At 41.1% G+C, this 19,732-nt stretch overlaps 1 protein-coding gene across 1 annotated transcript in view; it reads right to left on the bottom strand.

Moving 5' to 3' along the window:
* Positions 1-19,732, bottom strand: part of ryr2a (ryanodine receptor 2a (cardiac)) — a 267,704-nt gene that overhangs the window by 22,659 nt on the left and 225,313 nt on the right. The window contains 9 exon segments of the mRNA XM_061709313.1: positions 1,589-1,992; positions 5,891-6,097; positions 6,942-7,211; positions 10,290-10,505; positions 11,477-11,631; positions 13,877-14,035; positions 17,736-17,817; positions 19,216-19,320; positions 19,630-19,732. The exon segment at positions 19,630-19,732 is cut by the window's right edge and continues 26 nt beyond it. Coding sequence (XP_061565297.1) covers positions 1,589-1,992; positions 5,891-6,097; positions 6,942-7,211; positions 10,290-10,505; positions 11,477-11,631; positions 13,877-14,035; positions 17,736-17,817; positions 19,216-19,320; positions 19,630-19,732 — 1,701 coding nt within the window.

Below are 19,732 nucleotides of genomic sequence, written 5' to 3'. Positions count from 1 at the left end.
ATTTGAGCGTAACAGGAGTATATTTGAGCGTAACAAGAGTATATTTGAGCGTAACGGGAGTATATTTGAGCGTAACGGGAGCAAATCTGAGCGTAACGGGAGTATATTTGAGCGTAACAGGAGTATATTTGAGCGTAACGGGAGTATATTTGAGCGTAACAGGAGTATATTTGAGCGTAACAGGAGTATATTTGAGCGTAACGGGAGTATATTTGAGCGTAACGGGAGTATATTTGAGCGTAACAGGAGTATATTTGAGCGTAACCGGAATATATTTGAGCGTAACGGGAGTATATTTGAGCGTAACGGGAGTATATTTGAGCGTAACAGGAGTATATTTGAGCGTAACGGGAATATATTTGAGCGTAACAGGAGTATATTTGAGCGTAACGGGAGCAAATCTGAGCGTAACGGGAGCAAATCTGAGCGTAACGGGAATATATTTGAGCGTAACGGGAGTATATTTGAGCGTAACAGGAGTATATTTGAGCGTAACAGGAGTATATTTGAGCGTAACAGGAGTATATTTGAGCGTAACAAGAGTATATTTGAGCGTAACGGGAGTATATTTGAGCGTAACGGGAATATATTTGAGCGTAACAGGAGTATATTTGAGCGTAACGGGAGTATATTTGAGCGTAACGGGAATATATTTGAGCGTAACAGGAGTATATTTGAGCGTAACGGGAGTATATTTGAGCGTAACAGGAGTATATTTGAGCGTTATGGGAGTATATTTGAGCGTAACAGGAGTATATTTGAGCGTAACAGGAGTATATTTGAGCGTAACAGGAGTATATTTGAGCGTAACAGGAGCAAATCTGAGCATAACGGGAGTATATTTGAGCGTAACAGGAGTATATTTGAGCGTAACAGGAGTATATTTGAGCGTAACGGGAGTATATTTGAGCGTAACAGGAGTATATTTGAGCGTAACGGGAATATATTTGAGCGTAACAGGAGTATATTTGAGCGTAACAAGAGTATATTTGAGCGTAACAGGAGTATATTTGAGCGTAACGGGAGTATATTTGAGCGTAACAGGAGTATATTTGAGCGTAACGGGAGTATATTTGAGCGTAACAGGAGTATATTTGAGCGTAACAGGAGTATATTTGAGCGTAACGGGAGTATATTTGAGCGTAACGGGAGTATATTTGAGCGTAACAGGAGTATATTTGAGCGTAACCGGAATATATTTGAGCGTAACGGGAGTATATTTGAGCGTAACGGGAGTATATTTGAGCGTAACAGGAGTATATTTGAGCGTAACGGGAATATATTTGAGCGTAACGGGAGCAAATCTGAGCGTAACGGGAGCAAATCTGAGCGTAACGGGAGTATATTTGAGCGTAACAGGAGTATATTTGAGCGTAACAGGAGTATATTTGAGCGTAACAGGAGTATATTTGAGCGTAACAAGAGTATATTTGAGCGTAACGGGAGTATATTTGAGCGTAACAGGAGTATATTTGAGCGTTATGGGAGTATATTTGAGCGTAACAGGAGTATATTTGAGCGTAACAGGAGTATATTTGAGCGTAACAGGAGTATATTTGAGCGTAACAGGAGCAAATCTGAGCATAACGGGAGTATATTTGAGCGCAAATCAGGTTTGCTCCCGTTACGCTCAGGTTGGTTTCCGTGGTCTGAGTCTGGATCTGGTCGTTTGTGGTGATCAAAACTCACCCGTTGCCGGAGTTCAGGGTTGGGAACCGCAGACGGAGCGTTCAGGAAGTCGGAGAAGCCGGCGTTGGGGTTGTGGGTTGAGATCCTGGCGTTGGGGTTGTGGGGGGTGATCTTGTAGCCGCCCCCCTCCCTCCGCAGGTCCAGCCCAAAGATGTCCGTCAGAACCTCCGTCTCCGCCCCCACGCTCAGGTCGGCCAGGTCTTCCTTGGGGAAGCTGCCGCGGTCGGACGGACGTTTGTCCTCGCCCTCCACGTGCGGGTCGTCCTGGCTCGGGTCCGGCATGTTAGCTAGCAGCTCCGACACCTGGGGGGGACGAGGTTAACATGTTAGCTAGCAGCTCCGACACCTGGGGGGGGACCAGGTTAGCATGTTAGCTCCGACACCTGGGGGGGGGGGAGGGGGGGCGAGGTTAGCATGTTAGCTCCGACACTAGCATGTTTCATTACAGCCTTCAGCTCAATGTTTTTATAATCATAATTTTACGTGACGGATCAGAAACACAACAGTCTGAGTTGGTGAAGTGGAATGAAGTGAGAAGAAATGTTTAGAAAAAGTTATGTTTTAAGTCAGAGCTCAGGGGGCCGCCCTCGGGGCAGGTTTTACCTTGATGGTTTTAGTTTACTGGTTTTACCTTGAATCCATATGTTCTTTTCCACCTAATCTAGACTGTGGGGGGACCCAGCTCATATTCTTTTCGATGTCCTTCCATCTGGCTTGCTCCGGGGAGCACCAATATACTATGTATCGTAGCTGTGCAGCGTAATAGTATTCTCCGAGACTTGGCAACGCCAATCCTCCACTTTCTTTGTCCAGTTGAAGGGTTTTAAATCTTATCCTGGGTCTGCCTCCTGCCCATATGAATCTTGATATCAGCCTGTCCCATGCTAAAAATTGTGAATCTGGTATTTTAACTGGGAGTGATAGGAAGAGATATAGCAACCTAGGCAAGAGATTCATCTTGATCACATCAATTTGTGAACTGAAGTCTAATACTAATGTTAACCACTTTGCTACATCCCTTTGTATTTTATCATTTATATGATTATAGTTTAGCTCGTAAATTTTGTCAAATTCCTTGGTTATTTTAACTCCTAGATATTTTATTGACTTAGTGTTCCAATTTAAGTTATATTGCTTCTTGATTTCATTACTTGGTTTATAATTAAATGTCAATACCTGAGTTTTTGATATATTCAATTTGTAGCCTGACATCAATCCGTATTCTTCCATAGTCTTTACTAATTTGATAAACGTCTTATTTGGGTCCAGAAGGAAGGTAATTATGTCATCGGCAAACAAGCCTATCCTGTGTTCTTCTTTTGCCATCGTGATTCCCGTCAATTCTTCATCTTGTCTTATTATTTGAGCGAGCGGCTCTAAGAAAATCGCAAAGAGGGCGGGGCTAGCACAACAACCTTGGCGAGTCCCTCTGTACAATTTAAAGGCGTCCGTCAGATGTCCATTTATCCTAATTCTAGCTGATGGGTCAGTATACAATGCCTTTATGCATTTAATGAATTTGTCATTGAATCCCATTCTCTCTAATACTTTATACAGGAAGGCTCAGCTGACCCTATCAAAAGCTTTTTCCGCATCGAAGCTGATCAGAGCAGCGCTTATATTGTGTTTATTTATATGTTCTATAATATGGAGGGTTCGTCTGATATTGTCGGTGTTACTGGTTTTACTGGTCTTACTGGTTTACCTTGATGGTTTTGGCCTCCACCAGGGTTACTGGTTTTACTGGTATTACTGGTTTACCTTGATGGTTTTACTGGTTTTACTGGTTTACCTTGATGGTTTTGGTTCCCTCCACCAGGGTTACTGGTTTTACTGGTTTTACTGGTTTACCTTGATGGTTTTACTGGTTTTACTGGTTTACCTTGATGGTTTTACTGGTCTTACTGGTTTACCTTGATGGTTTTACTGGTTTTACTGGTTTACCTTGATGGTTTTGGTTCCCTCCACCAGGGTTACTGGTTTTACTGGTTATACTGGTCCTACCTTGATGGTGTTAATGGTCTTACTGGTTTACCTTGATGGTTTTGGTTCCCTCCACCAGGGTTACTGGTGTTACTGGTTATACTGGTTTACCTTGATGGTTCTGGTTCCCTCCACCAGGGTTAATGGTTTTACTGGTCTTACTGGTGTTACTGGTCCTACCTTGATGGTGTTACTGGTGTTACTGGTTTTACTGGTCTTACTGGTCCCACCTTGATGGTCTTGGTTCCCTCCACCAGGGTTACTGGTTTTACTGGTCTTACTGGTTTACATTGATGGTTTTACTGGTTTTACTGGTCCTACCTTGATGGTCTTGGTTCCCTCCACCAGGGTTAATGGTTTTACTGGTTATACTGGTCCTACCTTGATGGTCTTGGTTCCCTCCACCAGGGTTAATGGTTTTACTGGTTTACCTTGATGGTCTTGGTTCCCTCCACCAGGGTTAATGGTTTTACTGGTTTATACTGGTCCTACCTTGATGGTCTTGGTTCCCTCCACCAGGGTTACTGGTTTTACTGGTGTTACTGGTTATACTGGTCCTACCTTGATGGTCTTGGTTCCCTCCACCAGGGTTAATGGTTTTACTGGTTATACTGGTCCTACCTTGATGGTCTTGGTTCCCTCCACCAGGGTTAATGGTTTTACTGGTGTTACTGGTCCTACCTTGATGGTGTTATTTGGTTTATACTGGTTTATACTGGTCCTACCTTGATGGTTTTGGTTCCCTCCACCAGGGTTAATGGTGTTACTGGTTTACCTTGATGGTCTTGGTTCCCTCCACCAGGGTTAATGGTTTTACTGGTTTACCTTGATGGTCTTGGTTCCCTCCACCAGGGTTAATGGTTTTACTGGTTTACCTTGATGGTCTTGGTTCCCTCCACCAGGGTTAATGGTTTTACTGGTTTACCTTGATGGTCTTGGTTCCCTCCACCAGGGTTAATGGTTTTACTGGTTTATACTGGTCCTACCTTGATGGTCTTGGTTCCCTCCACCAGGGTTAATGGTTTTACTGGTTTTACTGGTCTTACTGGTCCTACCTTGATGGTCTTGGTTCCCTCCACCAGGGTTACTGGTTTTACTGGTGTTACTGGTGTTACTGGTCCTACCTTGATGGTGTTACTGGTGTTACTGGTTTTACTGGTCTTACTGGTCCCACCTTGATGGTCTTGGTTCCCTCCACCAGGGTTACTGGTTTTACTGGTCTTACTGGTTTACATTGATGGTTTTACTGGTTTACCTTGATGGTCTTGGTTCCCTCCACCAGGGTTAATGGTTTTACTGGTTTTACTGGTTTTACTGGTCCTACCTTGATGGTCTTGGTTCCCTCCACCAGGGTTACTGGTTATACTGGTTTTACTGGTTTACCTTGATGGTCTTGGTTCCCTCCACCAGGGTTAATGGTGTTACTGGTGTTACTGGTTATACTGGTCCTACCTTGATGGTCTTGGTTCCCTCCACCAGGGTTAATGGTTTTACTGGTGTTACTGGTTATACTGGTCCTACCTTGATGGTTTTGGTTCCCTCCACCAGGGTTAATGGTGTTACTGGTGTTACTGGTTTACCTTGATGGTCTTGGTTCCCTCCACCAGGGTTAATGGTGTTACTGGTGTTACTGGTGTTACTGGTTTACCTTGATGGTTTTGGTTCCCTCCACCAGGGTTAATGGTTTTACTGGTTTTACTGGTCTTACTGGTTTACCTTGATGGTCTTGGTTCCCTCCACCAGGGTTAATGGTGTTACTGGTGTTACTGGTGTTACTGGTCCTACCTTGATGGTTTTGGTTCCCTCCACCAGGGTTAATGGTGTTACTGGTGTTACTGGTGTTACTGGTTTACCTTGATGGTCTTGGTTCCCTCCACCAGGGTTACTGGTGTTACTGGTTTTACTGGTCTTACTGGTTTACCTTGATGGTTTTACTGGTGTTACTGGTTTTACTGGTCTTACTGGTTTACCTTGATGGTTTTACTGGTGTTACTGGTTATACTGGTCCTACCTTGATGGTTTTGGTTCCCTCCACCAGGGTTAATGGTTTTACTGGTTTTACTGGTGTTACTGGTCCTACCTTGATGGTTTTGGTTCCCTCCACCAGGGTTACTGGTTTTACTGGTGTTACTGGTCCTACCTTGATGGTTTTGGTTCCCTCCACCAGGGTTAATGGTGTTACTGGTGTTACTGGTTTTACTGGTCTTACTGGTCCTACCTTGATGGTTTTGGTTCCCTCCACCAGGGTTCCTCCCAGGAAACTGGTCCAGAAGATCCTGCAGAACCCTCGGGCGACACTGAAGGAAACGTGCAGGAATCCCAGCAGAACGGACCAGTAGGAGGAGAGGACGCTGGTCAGCAGGTCCGACAGCGTCATGGTCTTCAGGGTCTTCAGGGTCTTCCTCAGGCTCTTCAGGGACAGCACCTGGAACAGAAACCAGTTAGAACCAGTTATCAGGGTCTTCAGGCTCTTCAGGGACAGCACCTGGAACCGGTTAGAACCAGTTAGGACCAGTTACAACCAGTTAGAACCAGCTAGAACCAGTTAGAACCAGTTAGTAGTTTAGTAGTTTAGTTGTTTTAGGAATGTTATTCCTAAAACAACTAAACACTTGGCGTAGTTAGATCTGAACAGCCGGTTCGGCAGCACATCTGGATATCTAGTAAATGCTCCAAAACGGTTCTTAAAGTTGCTTAATAAAAAGGGAAGACAAGAGTCCAGCAGGTACGTCTCTGTAGGCGCTGTGTGTCTGCAAGAGATACAACGTCCTGCTGCTGATCAAGGTGTGTGTCTGTTATCCTCGGTTTTCTCAAAATTTCGAGATTCGACATTTCGGCTTTTTTCTCAAAATTTCGACTTTTTTCTCGACATTTCGACTTTTTTCTCAAAATTTCGACTTTTTTCTTGACATTTTAACTTTTTTTCTCAAAATTTTGACTTTTGTTTCTCGGTGTTTCTCACCTTGATCAGCAGCAGGACGTTGTATCTCGGTGTATTTGGGTGTATTTTGGTGTAGTTTCTCACCTTGATCAGCAGCAGGACGTTGTATCTCGGTGTATTTGGTGTATTTTGGTGTTTCTCACCTTGATCAGCAGCAGGACGTTGTATCTCGGTGTATTTGGTGTATTTTGGTGTTTCTCACCTTGATCAGCAGCAGGACGTTGTATCTCGGTGTATTTGGGTGTATTTTGGTGTAGTTTCTCACCTTGATGAGCAGCAGGACGTTGTATCTCGGTGTATTTGGGTGTATTTTGGTGTATTTTCTCACCCTCATCAGCAGCAGCACGTTGTACCGCAGCGCCAGCAGGAACAGGCAGACGGTGGTGACGGAGAAGAAGCCGGTGTCGGTGTTTTCCTCCGGTTTCTCGGCGTCTCCGTCGTCCTTGGCCGACGATCTCTCTCCGGCGTCCGACATCTGCGCCGCCAGCGTCATCTCGAAGATCGTGTCCTCGCAGAAGTTCACGAACAGTTCCATCTTCTCCTTCTCCCCGCCCTCGTTCACCACGTCGAAGATGAACTGACGCTTGGACTCTTTCACCTGCAGACCAGGAGAACATTAGTATTATTATTATTATTATTATTATTATTATTAGATGAACTGACGCTTGGACTCTTTCACCTGCAGACCAGAGAATATTAGTATTATTATTATTATCATTATTATTATTATTATCATTATTATTATTATTATTATTAGATGAACTGACGCTTGGACTCTTTCACCTGCAGACAAGGACAATATTAGTATTATTGTTATTATTATTATTATTAGATGAACTGACGCTTGGACTCTTTCACCTGCAGACAAGGACAATATTAGTATTATTATTATTATTATTATTATTAGTATTAGTATTATTATTATTATTATTATTAGATGAACTGACGCTTGGACTCTTTCACCTGCAGACAAGGACAATATTAGTATTATTATTATTATTATTATTATTATTATTATTAGTATTAGTATTATTATTATTATTATTATTAGATGAACTGACGCTTGGACTCTTTCACCTGCAGAAAAGGACAATATTAGTATTATTATTATCATCATCATCATCATCATCATCATCATTATTGTTATTTTTATTATTATTATTAGTATTATTATTATTATTATTATTATTATTATTATTATTATTATTATTATTATTATTATTATTATTAGTAGTAGTATTATTGTTATTATTATTATTATTATTATTATTAGATGAACTGACGCTTGGACTCTTTCACCTGCAGACAAGGACAATATTATTATTATTATTATTATTATTATTATTATTAGGGCCCTATTGTATCTGTTAGCCCAGCTGTTTAGCTATAAAATGTGTAGGAATCGTTCAGTTTGTGATAAAAGTATGAAAGTTGGTACAAACGGCCAAAGGTTTCCCCTAAAGATCTGGACGTGAAGCCGTCGTGAGTTTTCAACATGGCGCCCATGGCAGCCATTTTTAAAAATGGACGCCAGAAACAAGTGTTTTCTAATTAGTCTACACTCCTCTTTTTTATCTTTTTTCACCTGCTATTTTTTCATCTTTTTCTCCTCTTTTTTTCCTCTTTTTTATCTTTTTTCCTCTTTTTTTTTTATTTGTCCTCTTTTTTCCATATTGTTTTCCTCTTTTTTCATCTTTTTCTCTTGTGTTTTCCTCTTTTTTTCGCATTTTTTTCCATATTTTTTTTCCTCTATCCCCAACAGATCTGGACGTGGAGCCATCGTGAATTTTCAACATGGCGCCCATGGCAGCCATTTTGAAAAATGGCTGCCAAAATAATAATAATAATAATAATAATATCATTTACCTGTGGTTTCTCCCACTGCGTGAAAATAATAATATTAATAATAATAATACCTGTGGTTTCTCCCACTGCGTGAAAATAATAATATTAATATTAATAATAATAATACCTGTGGTTTCTCCCACTGCGTGAAATAATAATATTAATAATAATAATACCTGTGGTTTCTCCCACTGCGTGAAAATAATAATATTAATATTAATAATAATAATACCTGTGGTTTCTCCCACTGCGTGATGATAATAATATTAATAATAATAATACCTGTGGTTTCTCCCACTGCGTGATGATAATAATAATAATATTAATAATATTAATAATAATATTAATACCTGTGGTTTCTCCCACTGCGTGAAAATAATAATATTAATATTAATAATAATAATACCTGTGGTTTCTCCCACTGCGTGATAATAATAATAATAATAATAATAATAATAATAATAATAATAATAATAATAATAATAATAATAATAATAATATCATTTACCTGTGGTTTCTCCCACTGCGTGAAAATAATAATATTAATAATAATAATACCTGTGGTTTCTCCCACTGCGTGAAAATAATAATATTAATATTAATAATAATAATACCTGTGGTTTCTCCCACTGCGTGATGATAATAATATTAATAATAATAATACCTGTGGTTTCTCCCACTGCGTGATGATAATAATATTAATAATAATAATACCTGTGGTTTCTCCCACTGCGTGATGATAATAATAATAATATTAATAATATTAATAATAATATTAATACCTGTGGTTTCTCCCACTGCGTGAAAATAATAATATTAATATTAATAATACCTGTGGTTTCTCCCACTGCGTGATGATAATAATATTAATAATAATAATACCTGTGGTTTCTCCCACTGCGTGATGATAATAATAATAATATTAATAATATTAATAATAATATTAATACCTGTGGTTTCTCCCACTGCGTGAAAATAATAATATTAATATTAATAATAATAATACCTGTGGTTTCTCCCACTGCGTGATAATAATAATAATAATAATAATAATAATAATAATAATAATAATAATAATAATAATAATAATAATAATATCATTTACCTGTGGTTTCTCCCACTGCGTGAAAATAATAATATTAATAATAATAATACCTGTGGTTTCTCCCACTGCGTGAAAATAATAATATTAATATTAATAATAATAATACCTGTGGTTTCTCCCACTGCGTGATGATAATAATATTAATAATAATAATACCTGTGGTTTCTCCCACTGCGTGATGATAATAATAATAATATTAATAATATTAATAATAATATTAATACCTGTGGTTTCTCCCACTGCGTGAAAATAATAATATTAATATTAATAATAATAATACATGTGGTTTCTCCCACTGCGTGATGATAATAATATTAATAATAATAATACCTGTGGTTTCTCCCACTGCGTGATAATAATAATAATAATAATAATAATAATAATAATAATAATAATAATAATAATAATAATAATAATAATAATAATAATAATAATAATAATAATATCATTTACCTGTGGTTTCTCCCACTGCGTGATAATAATAATATTAATAATAATAATGTTATTTACCTGAGGTTTCTCCCACTGCGTGATTATAATAATATTAATAATATTAATAATATTAATAATAATAATACCTGTGGTTTCTCCCACTGCGTGATGATAATAATATTAATAATATTAATAATAATGTTATTTACCTGTGGTTTCTCCCACTGCATGATAATAATAATAATAAATAATAATAATAATAATAATAATAATATTAATAATAATAAAGTTTACCTGTGGTTTCTCCCACTGCGTGCGGCTGGACTCGCTGATTTCAAAGTAAACCCTCTCGATGCGTTTGGCGCTGCCCATCACCTCGATCCGGCCCAGGTACGGCTGGAAGTAGCGTAGCACGCTGTCGGCTAGCTCCAGGAACGTCTGCAGACGCCCGTCGTGAGGCATGTGCTCCGACAGGTTGGTGAGCAGCACGGCCACGTTGAAGCCGATGTCCTGGAGAAACAGGAAACAGTTAAATACAATCAAAAACCAATCAGCAACAACCACAAATCAACCAGCAGCACGGCCACGTTGAAGCCGATGTCCTGGAGACACAGGAAACAGTTAAATACAACCAACAATCAACCTGGAAACACAACGATACAAGCAAACATCAACCAGCAGAACCGCCACGTTGAAGCCGATGTCCTGGAGACACAACTATACAACCAAAAATGTCAACTTTTTTCTTGACTTTTTTCTCGACATTTAGACTTTTTTTCTCGACATTTCAACTTTTTTTCTCAAAATTTTGACTTTTTTCTAAAAATTTTGACTTTTTTCACAAAATCTTGACTTTTTCTCGACTTTTTTCTCAAAATTTTGATTTCTCGACATTTCAATTTTTTTATCAAAATTTCTCAAAAACGGATATTTCCCCCTTTACGTTTATACAAATCCCATCATTTCCAGGAACCTGCATAAATATCTGTTAAGGTGCTATGAGCAGCCAAACCTACAGGGGGCAGTGTAACGAGAAGATAAAGTCATGCTAGCCAATCAGAATCCTGGAAAAAAACATCAACAAATGACACGAGTAACTTCCAGTTACTTCCAAGATGAACCAGAGTCTTTGGTTTGGAGTGACAGAGAAGTGGAGTTACTTCTCAACATTTCGACTTTTTTCTCAAAATTTTCACTTTTAAAAAAAAAATCTCCACTTTGGCCGGAGTTTTCAGAAATTATGGAAATTATGGTACCTCATTATGGTTGGTTGAGCTTCGTTTTCGTGTAAACGAACGAACAAAACGGATGAAAACACCAGCGTTTTTGCTACGTGGAAACAGAGCCTTATAAACCTTCTCCTGAACAGCGACGCAGGTTTGATTCCAGTGGCAGCAGATTTTGCCTCCACTTCCTACGTGTCTGTCTTTCACTGCACCATCGGATAAAGACACAAGATAAAACCCCAGGTCTGAATTTACCTTGGCCGGTTCGTGAAATCGCTCCACGAACTCTTCGTAGTCGAGCAGCTCGTTCTCGTCCGTCTCGGCGCAGGAAAGCAGGAAGTCGGTCTCGGACTGGGTGTAGTGTTTGTGGCTCTCCATGGCCCGGTGGAAATCCCGCTTAGAGATGATTCCTGGAATAAAACAAGAAAAACAACTATAAACTCTCCATGGCCCGGTGGAAGTCTCTCTTAGAGATGATTCCTGGAGAAAAACAAGAAAAACAACTATAAACTCTCCATGGCCCGGTGGAAATCTCTCTTAGAGATGATTCCTGGAGAAAAACAAGAAAAACAACTATAAACTCTCCATGGCCCGGTGGAAATCTCTCTTAGAGATGATTCCTGGAGAAAAACAAGAAAAACAAACTATAAACTCTCCATGGCCCGGTGGAAATCTCTCTTAGAGATGATTCCTGGAATAAAACAAGAAAAACAACTATAAACTCTCCATGGCCCGGTGGAAATCTCTCTTAGAGATGATTCCTGGAGAAAAACGACAAGAAAAACAACTATAAACTCTCCATGGCCCGGTGGAAATCCCGCTTAGAGATGATTCCTGGAGAAAAACAAGAAAAACAACTATAAACTCTCCATGGCCCGGTGGAAATCTCTCTTAGAGATGATTCCTGGAGAAAAACAAGAAAAACAACTATAAACTCTCCATGGCCCGGTGGAAATCTCTCTTAGAGATGATTCCTGGAATAAAACAAGAAAAACAACTATAAACTCTCCATGGCCCGGTGGAAATCTCTCTTAGAGATGATTCCTGGATTCATGAAGAAAACTAACTATAAACTCATCTTAGAGATGATTCCTGGTGGATTAGTTAAAAAACAAACTATAAACTCTGGTTTTCCTTCATCACGCAGGAAAATCCTGATGAAATTTTTGTCCATGTGTGCAGAGCTTTGCCTTTTCTGTCGGGGTTTTTCGTACCTTTTCCGTCGGGGTTTTTCATACCTTTTCCATCGGGGTCGTACCTTTCCCGTCTGGGTTTTTCGTACCTTTTCCGTCGGGGTCGTACCTTTTCCGTCGGGGTCGTACCTTTTCCGTCGGGGTCGTACCTTTCCCGTCTGGGTTTTTCGTACCTTTCCCGTCTGGGTTTTTCGTACCTTTTCCGTCGGGTTTTTCGTACCTTTTCCGTCGGGGTATTTCGTACCTTTTCCGTCGGGGTCGTACCTTTTCCGTCGGGTTTTTCGTACCTTTTCCGTCGGGGTATTTCGTACCTTTTCCGTGGGGGTCGTACCTTTACCGTCGGGGTTTTTCGTACCTTTTCCGTCGGGGTTTTTCGTACCTTTTCCATCGGGTTTTTCGTACCTTTTCCGTCGGGTTTTTCGTACCTTTTCCGTCGGGGTTTTTCATACCTTTTCCGTCGGGGTCGTACGTTTTCCGTCGGGGTCGTACCTTTTCCGTCGGGGTCGTACCTTTTCCGTCAGGGTTTTTCGTACCTTTTCCGTCGGGTTTTTCGTACCTTTTCCGTCGGGGTTTTTCGTACCTTTCCCGTCGGGGTTTTTCATACCTTTTCCGTCGGGGTCGTACCTTTTCCGTCGGGGTCGTACCTTTTCCGTCTGGGTTTTTCGTACCTTTTCCGTCTGGGTTTTTCGTACCTTTTCCGTCTGGGTTTTTCGTACCTTTTCCGTGGGGGTTTTTCGTACCTTTTCCGTCGGGGTTTTTCGTACCTTTTCCGTCGGGGTTTTTCGTACCTTTTCCGTCGGGGTCGTACCTTTTCCGTCGGGTTTTTCGTACCTTTTCCGTGGGGGTTTTTCGTACCTTTTCGTACCTTTTCCGTCGGGGTTTTTCGTACCTTTTCCGTCGGGGTTTTTCGTACCTTTTCCGTCGGGGTCGTACCTTTTCCGTCGGGGTCGTACCTTTTCCGTCGGGGTTTTTCGTACCTTTTCCGTCGGGGTCGTACCTTTTCCGTGGGGGTTTTTCGTACCTTTTCGTACCTTTTCCGTGGGGGTTTTTCGTACCTTTTCCGTGGGGGTCGTACCTTTTCCGTCGGGGTTTTTCGTACCTTTTCCGTCGGGGTCGTACCTTTTCCGTGGGGGTTTTTCGTACCTTTTCCGTGGGGGTCGTACCTTTTCCGTGGGGGTTTTCGTACCTTTTCCGTCGGGGTTTTTCGTACCTTTCCCGTCGGGGTCGTACCTTTTCCGTGGGGGTTTTCGTACCTTTTCCGTCGGGGTTTTTCGTACCTTTTCCATCGGGTTTTTTGTACCTTTTCCGTCGGGGGTTTTCGTACCTTTTCCGTCGGGGTTTTTCGTACCTTTCCCGTCGGGGTCGTACCTTTTCCGTGGGGGTTTTCGTACCTTTTCCGTCGGGGTTTTTCGTACCTTTTCCATCGGGTTTTTTGTACCTTTTCCGTCGGGGGTTTTCGTACCTTTTCCGTCGGGGTCGTACTCCTTGAACGAGTCCGACGACGTCAGGTCCTTCAGCTTCAGGAACATGTCGAAGAATTTTAGGATCATTTCCACGTTGTTGGACGATTCCACCAACATGTCGACCATCTGCTTCCCGATGGTGCCGTTCACCACGTTACCTGCAGAGAAACACTAGTTAGTGCTAGTTAACCGCTAGTTAATGTCCCGTTCACCACGTTACCTGCAGAGAAACACTAGTTAGTGCTAGTTAACCGCTAGTTAATCTAGTTAATGTCCCGTTCACCACGTTACCTGCAGAGAAACACTAGTTAGTGATAGTTAACCGCTAGTTAATCTAGTTAACCACTAGTTACCTGCAGAGAAACACTAGTTAGTGCTAGTTAACCGCTAGTTAATCTAGTTAATGTCCCATTCACCACGTTACCTGCAGAGAAACACTAGTTAGTGCTAGTTAACCGCTAGTTAGTGCTAGTTAACCGCTAGTTACCTGCAGAGAAACACTAGTTAGTGCTAGTTAACCGCTAGTTAATCTAGTTAATGTCCCGTTCACCACGTTACCTGCAGAGGAAACACTAGTTAGTGCTAGTTAACCGCTAGTTAATCTAGTTAATGTCCCGTTCACCACGTTACCTGCAGAGGAAACACTAGTTAGTGCTAGTTAACCGCTAGTTAATCTAGTTAATGTCCCGTCACCACGTTACCTGCAGAGGAAACACTAGTTAGTGCTAGTTAACCGCTAGTTAGTCTAGTTAATGTCCCGTTCACCACGTTACCTGCAGAGGAAACACTAGTTAGTGCTAGTAAACCGCTAGTTAATCTAGTTAATGTCCCGTTCACCACGTTACCTGCAGAGGAACACTAGTTAGTGCTAGTTAACCGCTAGTTAACCGCTAGTTAATGTCCCGTTCACCACGTTACCTGCAGAGGAAACACTAGTTAGTGCTAGTTAACCGCTAGTTAATCTAGTTAATGTGCCGTCACCACGTTACCTGCAGAGGAAACACTAGTTAGTGCTAGTTAACCGCTAGTTAATCTAGTTAATGTCCCGTTCACCACGTTACCTGCAGAGGAAACACTAGTTAGTGCTAGTTAACCGCTAGTTAATCTAGTAAATGTGCCGTCACCACGTTACCTGCAGAGGAAACACTAGTTAGTGCTAGTTAACCGCTAGTTAACCGCTAGTTAATGTCCCGTTCACCACGTTACCTGCAGAGGAAACACTAGTTAGTGCTAGTTAACCGCTAGTTAATCTAGTTAATGTGCCGTCACCACGTTACCTGCAGAGGAAACACTAGTTAGTGCTAGTTAACCGCTAGTTAATCTAGTTAATGTCCCGTTCACCACGTTACCTGCAGAGGAAACACTAGTTAGTGCTAGTTAACCGCTAGTTAATCTAGTTAATGTGCCGTCACCACGTTACCTGCAGAGGAAACACTAGTTAGTGCTAGTTAACCGCTAGTTAGTCTAGTTAATGTCCCGTTCACCACGTTACCTGCAGAGGAAACACTAGTTAGTGCTAGTTAACCGCTAGTTAATCTAGTTAATGTGCCGTCACCACGTTACCTGCAGAGGAAACACTAGTTAGTGCTTGTTAACCGCTAGTTAATCTAGTTAATGTCCCGTTCACCACGTTACCTGCAGAGAAACACTAGTTAGTGCTAGTTAACCGCTAGTTAGTCTAGTTAATGTCCCGTTCACCACGTTACCTGCAGAGAAACACTAGTTAGTGCTAGTTAACCGCTAGTTAGTCTAGTTAATGTCCCGTTCACCACGTTACCTGCAGAGGAAACACTAGTTAGTGCTAGTTAACCGCTAGTTAGTCTAGTTAATGTCCCGTTCACCACGTTACCTGCAGAGAAACACTAGTTAGTGCTAGTTAATCGCTAGTTAATCTAGTTAATGTCCCGTTCACCACGTTACCTGCAGAGGAAACACTAGTTAGTGCTAGTTAACCGCTAGTTAATGTCCCGTTCACCACGTTACCTGCAGAGAAACACTAGTTAGTGCTAGTTAATCGCTAGTTAATCTAGTTAATGTCCCGTTCACCACGTTACCTGCAGAGGAAACACTAGTTAGTGCTAGTTAACCGCTAGTTAATCTAGTTAATGTCCCGTTCACCACGTTACCTGCAGAGGAAACACTAGTTAATGCTAGTTAACCGCTAGTTAATCTAGTTAATGTCCCGTTCACCACGTTACCTGCAGAGAAACACCAGTTAGTGCTAGTTAACCGCTAGTTAGTCTAGTTAATGTCCCGTTCACCACGTTACCTGCAGAGAAACAATAGTTAGTGCTAGTTAACCGCTAGTTAATCTAGTTAATGTCCCGTTCACCACGTTACCTGCAGAGGAAACACTAGTTAGTGCTAGTAAACCGCTAGTTAATCTAGTTAATGTCCCGTTCACCACGTTACCTGCAGAGGAAACACTAGTTAGTGCTAGTTAACCGCTAGTTAATCTAGTTAATGTCCCGTTCACCACGTTACCTGCAGAGGAAACACTAGTTAGTGCTAGTTAACCGCTAGTTAATCTAGTTAATGTCCCGTTCACCACGTTACCTGCAGAGAAACACTAGTTAGTGCTAGTTAACCGCTAGTTAATCTAGTTAATGTCCCGTTCACCACGTTACCTGCAGAGAAACACTAGTTAGTGCTAGTTAACCGCTAGTTAATCTAGTTAATGTCCCGTTCACCACGTTACCTGCAGAGGAACACTAGTTAGTGCTAGTAAACCGCTAGTTAATCTAGTTAACCACTAGTTACTTGCAGAGGAAACACTAGTTAGTGCTAGTTAACCGCTAGTTAGTGCTAGTAAACCACTAGTTAGTGCTAGTAAACCGCTAGTTAATCTAGTTAAGATGTCGGCAACCCGCGGCTCTTTAGCGCCGCCCTAGTGGCTCCTGGAGCTTTAAAAAAAATGTTTGACCTTTTATTTTTCATCTTTTCTTTCTTCTTTTTTTTTTCTTTTTTCTTCTTTTCTTCCTTTTTTTCTCTTTTTTCTTCCTTTTTCCTTTCCTTTTTAATCTCGAAATTTTGACTTTTTTTTCGACTTTTTTCTCGACATTTTGACTTTTTTCTCAACATTTCGACTTTTTCTCGACAAATAAATCTTCCCCCAGTTCTAACTAATATAGAAACATGCAGCATGTGTTTCTTCATTCTAATTCTGATACAAGACTTTTCATTTTTTGCGGCTCCAGAAATATTAGTTTTTTGTATTTTTGGTCCAATATGGATCTAAAACATTTTGGGTTGCCGACCCCTGCACTAGTTAATCTAGTTAATGTCCCGTTCACCACGTTACCTGCAGAGGAAACACTAGTTAGTGTTAGTAAACCGCTAGTTAGTGTTAGTAAACCACTAGTTAGTGTTAGTAAACCGCTAATCAGTGCTATTAAACCGCTAGTTATTGGTAGTAAACCGCTAGTTAGTGCTAGTAAACCGCTAGTTAGTGCTAGTTAACCACTAGTTAGTGCTAGTAAACCGCTAATCAGTGCTAGTAAACCGTTAGTTAGTGCTAGTAAACCGCTAGTTAATCTAGTTAAGATGTCGGCAACCCCCGGCTCTTCAGCGCCGCCCTAGTGGCTCCTAGAGCTTTTAAAAAAATGTTTGACCTTTTTTCTTCTTTGTTTTCTTCTTTTTTTCCCTTTTTTTCTCCTTTTTCCTTTTAATCTGTTTTATTTCTTCTTTTTTTCCCTTTTTTAGTTTTTTCTTCTTTTTTTCCTTTTTTTTCTTCCTTTTTCCTTTCCTTTTTAATCTCAACATTTTGGAGATCAGACTCACCTTCCAGCATGGACAGCAGCATCACCACCATGTCTGTCACCATGGTAACCATGGTAACCATGAGGAGATTAGACTCACCTTCCAGCATGGACAGCAGCATCACCACCATGTCCTTCTGCAGATCCATCAGCTCCTTCAGTAACTCGATCTGACTGGAATCCTGGTGGAAAAAAAACAAACAAAACTAATCACAATTTGTCAAATGTAGAAGCTCCGACTGTAGAACAGCGGAGAAGCAGCGGCCGCAAAACTGGGGTTGGTTTTAGCAGAATGTTAGCAGAATGTTAGCAGAATATTAGCAGAATGTTAGCAGAATATTAGCAGAATGTTAGCAGAATATTAGCAGAATGTTAGCAGAATATTAGCAGAATGTTAGCAGAATATTAGCAGAATGTTAGCAGAATATTAGCAGAATATTAGCAGAATATTAGCAGAATGTTAGCAGAATGTTAGCAGAATATTAGCAGAATGTTAGCAGAATGTTAGCAGAATATTAGCAGAATGTTAGCAGAATATTAGCAGAATGTTAGCAGAATATTAGCAGAATATTAGCAGAATATTAGCAGAATGTTAGCAGAATATTAGCAGAATATTAGCAGAATGTTAGCAGAATGTTAGCAGAATGTTAGCATAATATTAGCAGAATTTTAGCAGAATGTTAGCAGAATATTAGCAGAATATTAGCAGAATATTATCCTCCCGTGCTCCGACGTTGACGTACCTGAGAATATTAGATAATATTAATTTGAGGTTAATCAACGTTTTTGAACAAGTTTGTCCTTATGAAAATATGAAACTATCAGAATAGGCTTAATTAGGTCAGCTCAGAGAAGCTGACTGCTGGGGTTTTCACATCCTTATCACTGTTAACAGAAGTCACAGGACAGGCCACTCCCTGAGGGTACTCAGGGGGGTTGTCTGCTCTGTTAACAGTTGACCAGTGTCTTTAGACACATCTGTGCAAAACCTCACAGAGTTCTCGTTTGTCCAGAAGGGGCCCCATTTGACCCCTTTGACCTTTGTGTTTCTTAAAGACTTTACCCTGACTGCTGGTTATCACATGTTAACAGATGACAGGGCAGCCCTTCCTGAGTTTGGGCTGTCCATCAACTATCCCATTGTAAGTTGGACAATCTGTGCACACCACAGATAAGTTGCTTATTAACTGAAAAGTCATAGGTGTGACCTTTTTAACCATCATCTGATACCATGTCTGTTCTCCATCTGTTCATTGTCCATTATCTATACACTGACAGTCTGTTTACCAAATATGGTCATTCCTGTCACCGGTTATTCAAATAAAAGCGCCAGGCTGCACAGAGGATTTTGGGAGAAGACCTGACGAGTTCTAAGAGGAGGGCCGTGTTGCCCTGAAGCTCCTCAGACTTCTCCCAAAGCTTCTGCAGAAGCGCCTTGAAAATCATTCCACAGTCTCTGTGTCGTTCCTAAGTTATTAATTTATGTATGTTGATTTAGGAACCTAACAATTAATATTAGAATATTAGCCTCGTACCTGAGAATATTGGATAATAATAATATTAGAATATTAGCCTCCTACCTGAGACAGCTTCATCTGCATGTGGGCGAAGACGTGCAGGAAACCGACCACGGCGTCCCAGAGCCGGCTGTGAGCCAAACTCTGCTGGTTCCCGGTGCAAGGGCCCTGCAGGGGTCAGAGGTCAGAGGTTAAAGGTCAGGGACCCTGCAGGGGTCAGAGGTTAAAGGTCAGGGACCCTGCAGGGGTCAGAGGTCACCGACACCGTCAGGTCAAAGGTCAACCACACCGTCAGGACTGTAGACCGGACTGGTTCTCAGAACCGGTCTGGGTCTCAGAACTGGTTTGAGACCACTTTTGGGTGGTCCTGGTCTTGGTCTCAGTCTTGAACTGAACTAGTCCTGGTCTTGCAGCGTTACCGCGGCGACGGCGACGTCCTACCTGTATATATTTAGTTCCTACCTGTTTAGTTCCTACCTGTATGTATTCCGTCAGCGTGTTGAACACTTGCTTGGCGACGTTAATGGCCTTGGAGAAGTTTCTCTGTCCTTGTTCGTCGATCACGTCCTTCCCCGAATAA

The sequence above is a fragment of the Cololabis saira genome, chromosome 19 (genome assembly GCF_033807715.1).
Source record: "Cololabis saira isolate AMF1-May2022 chromosome 19, fColSai1.1, whole genome shotgun sequence".
Classification (NCBI taxonomy): domain Eukaryota; kingdom Metazoa; phylum Chordata; class Actinopteri; order Beloniformes; family Belonidae; genus Cololabis; species Cololabis saira.
Note: the sequence above shows the minus strand (reverse complement) of the source record. Positions and strands in the feature narration are given on the sequence as shown.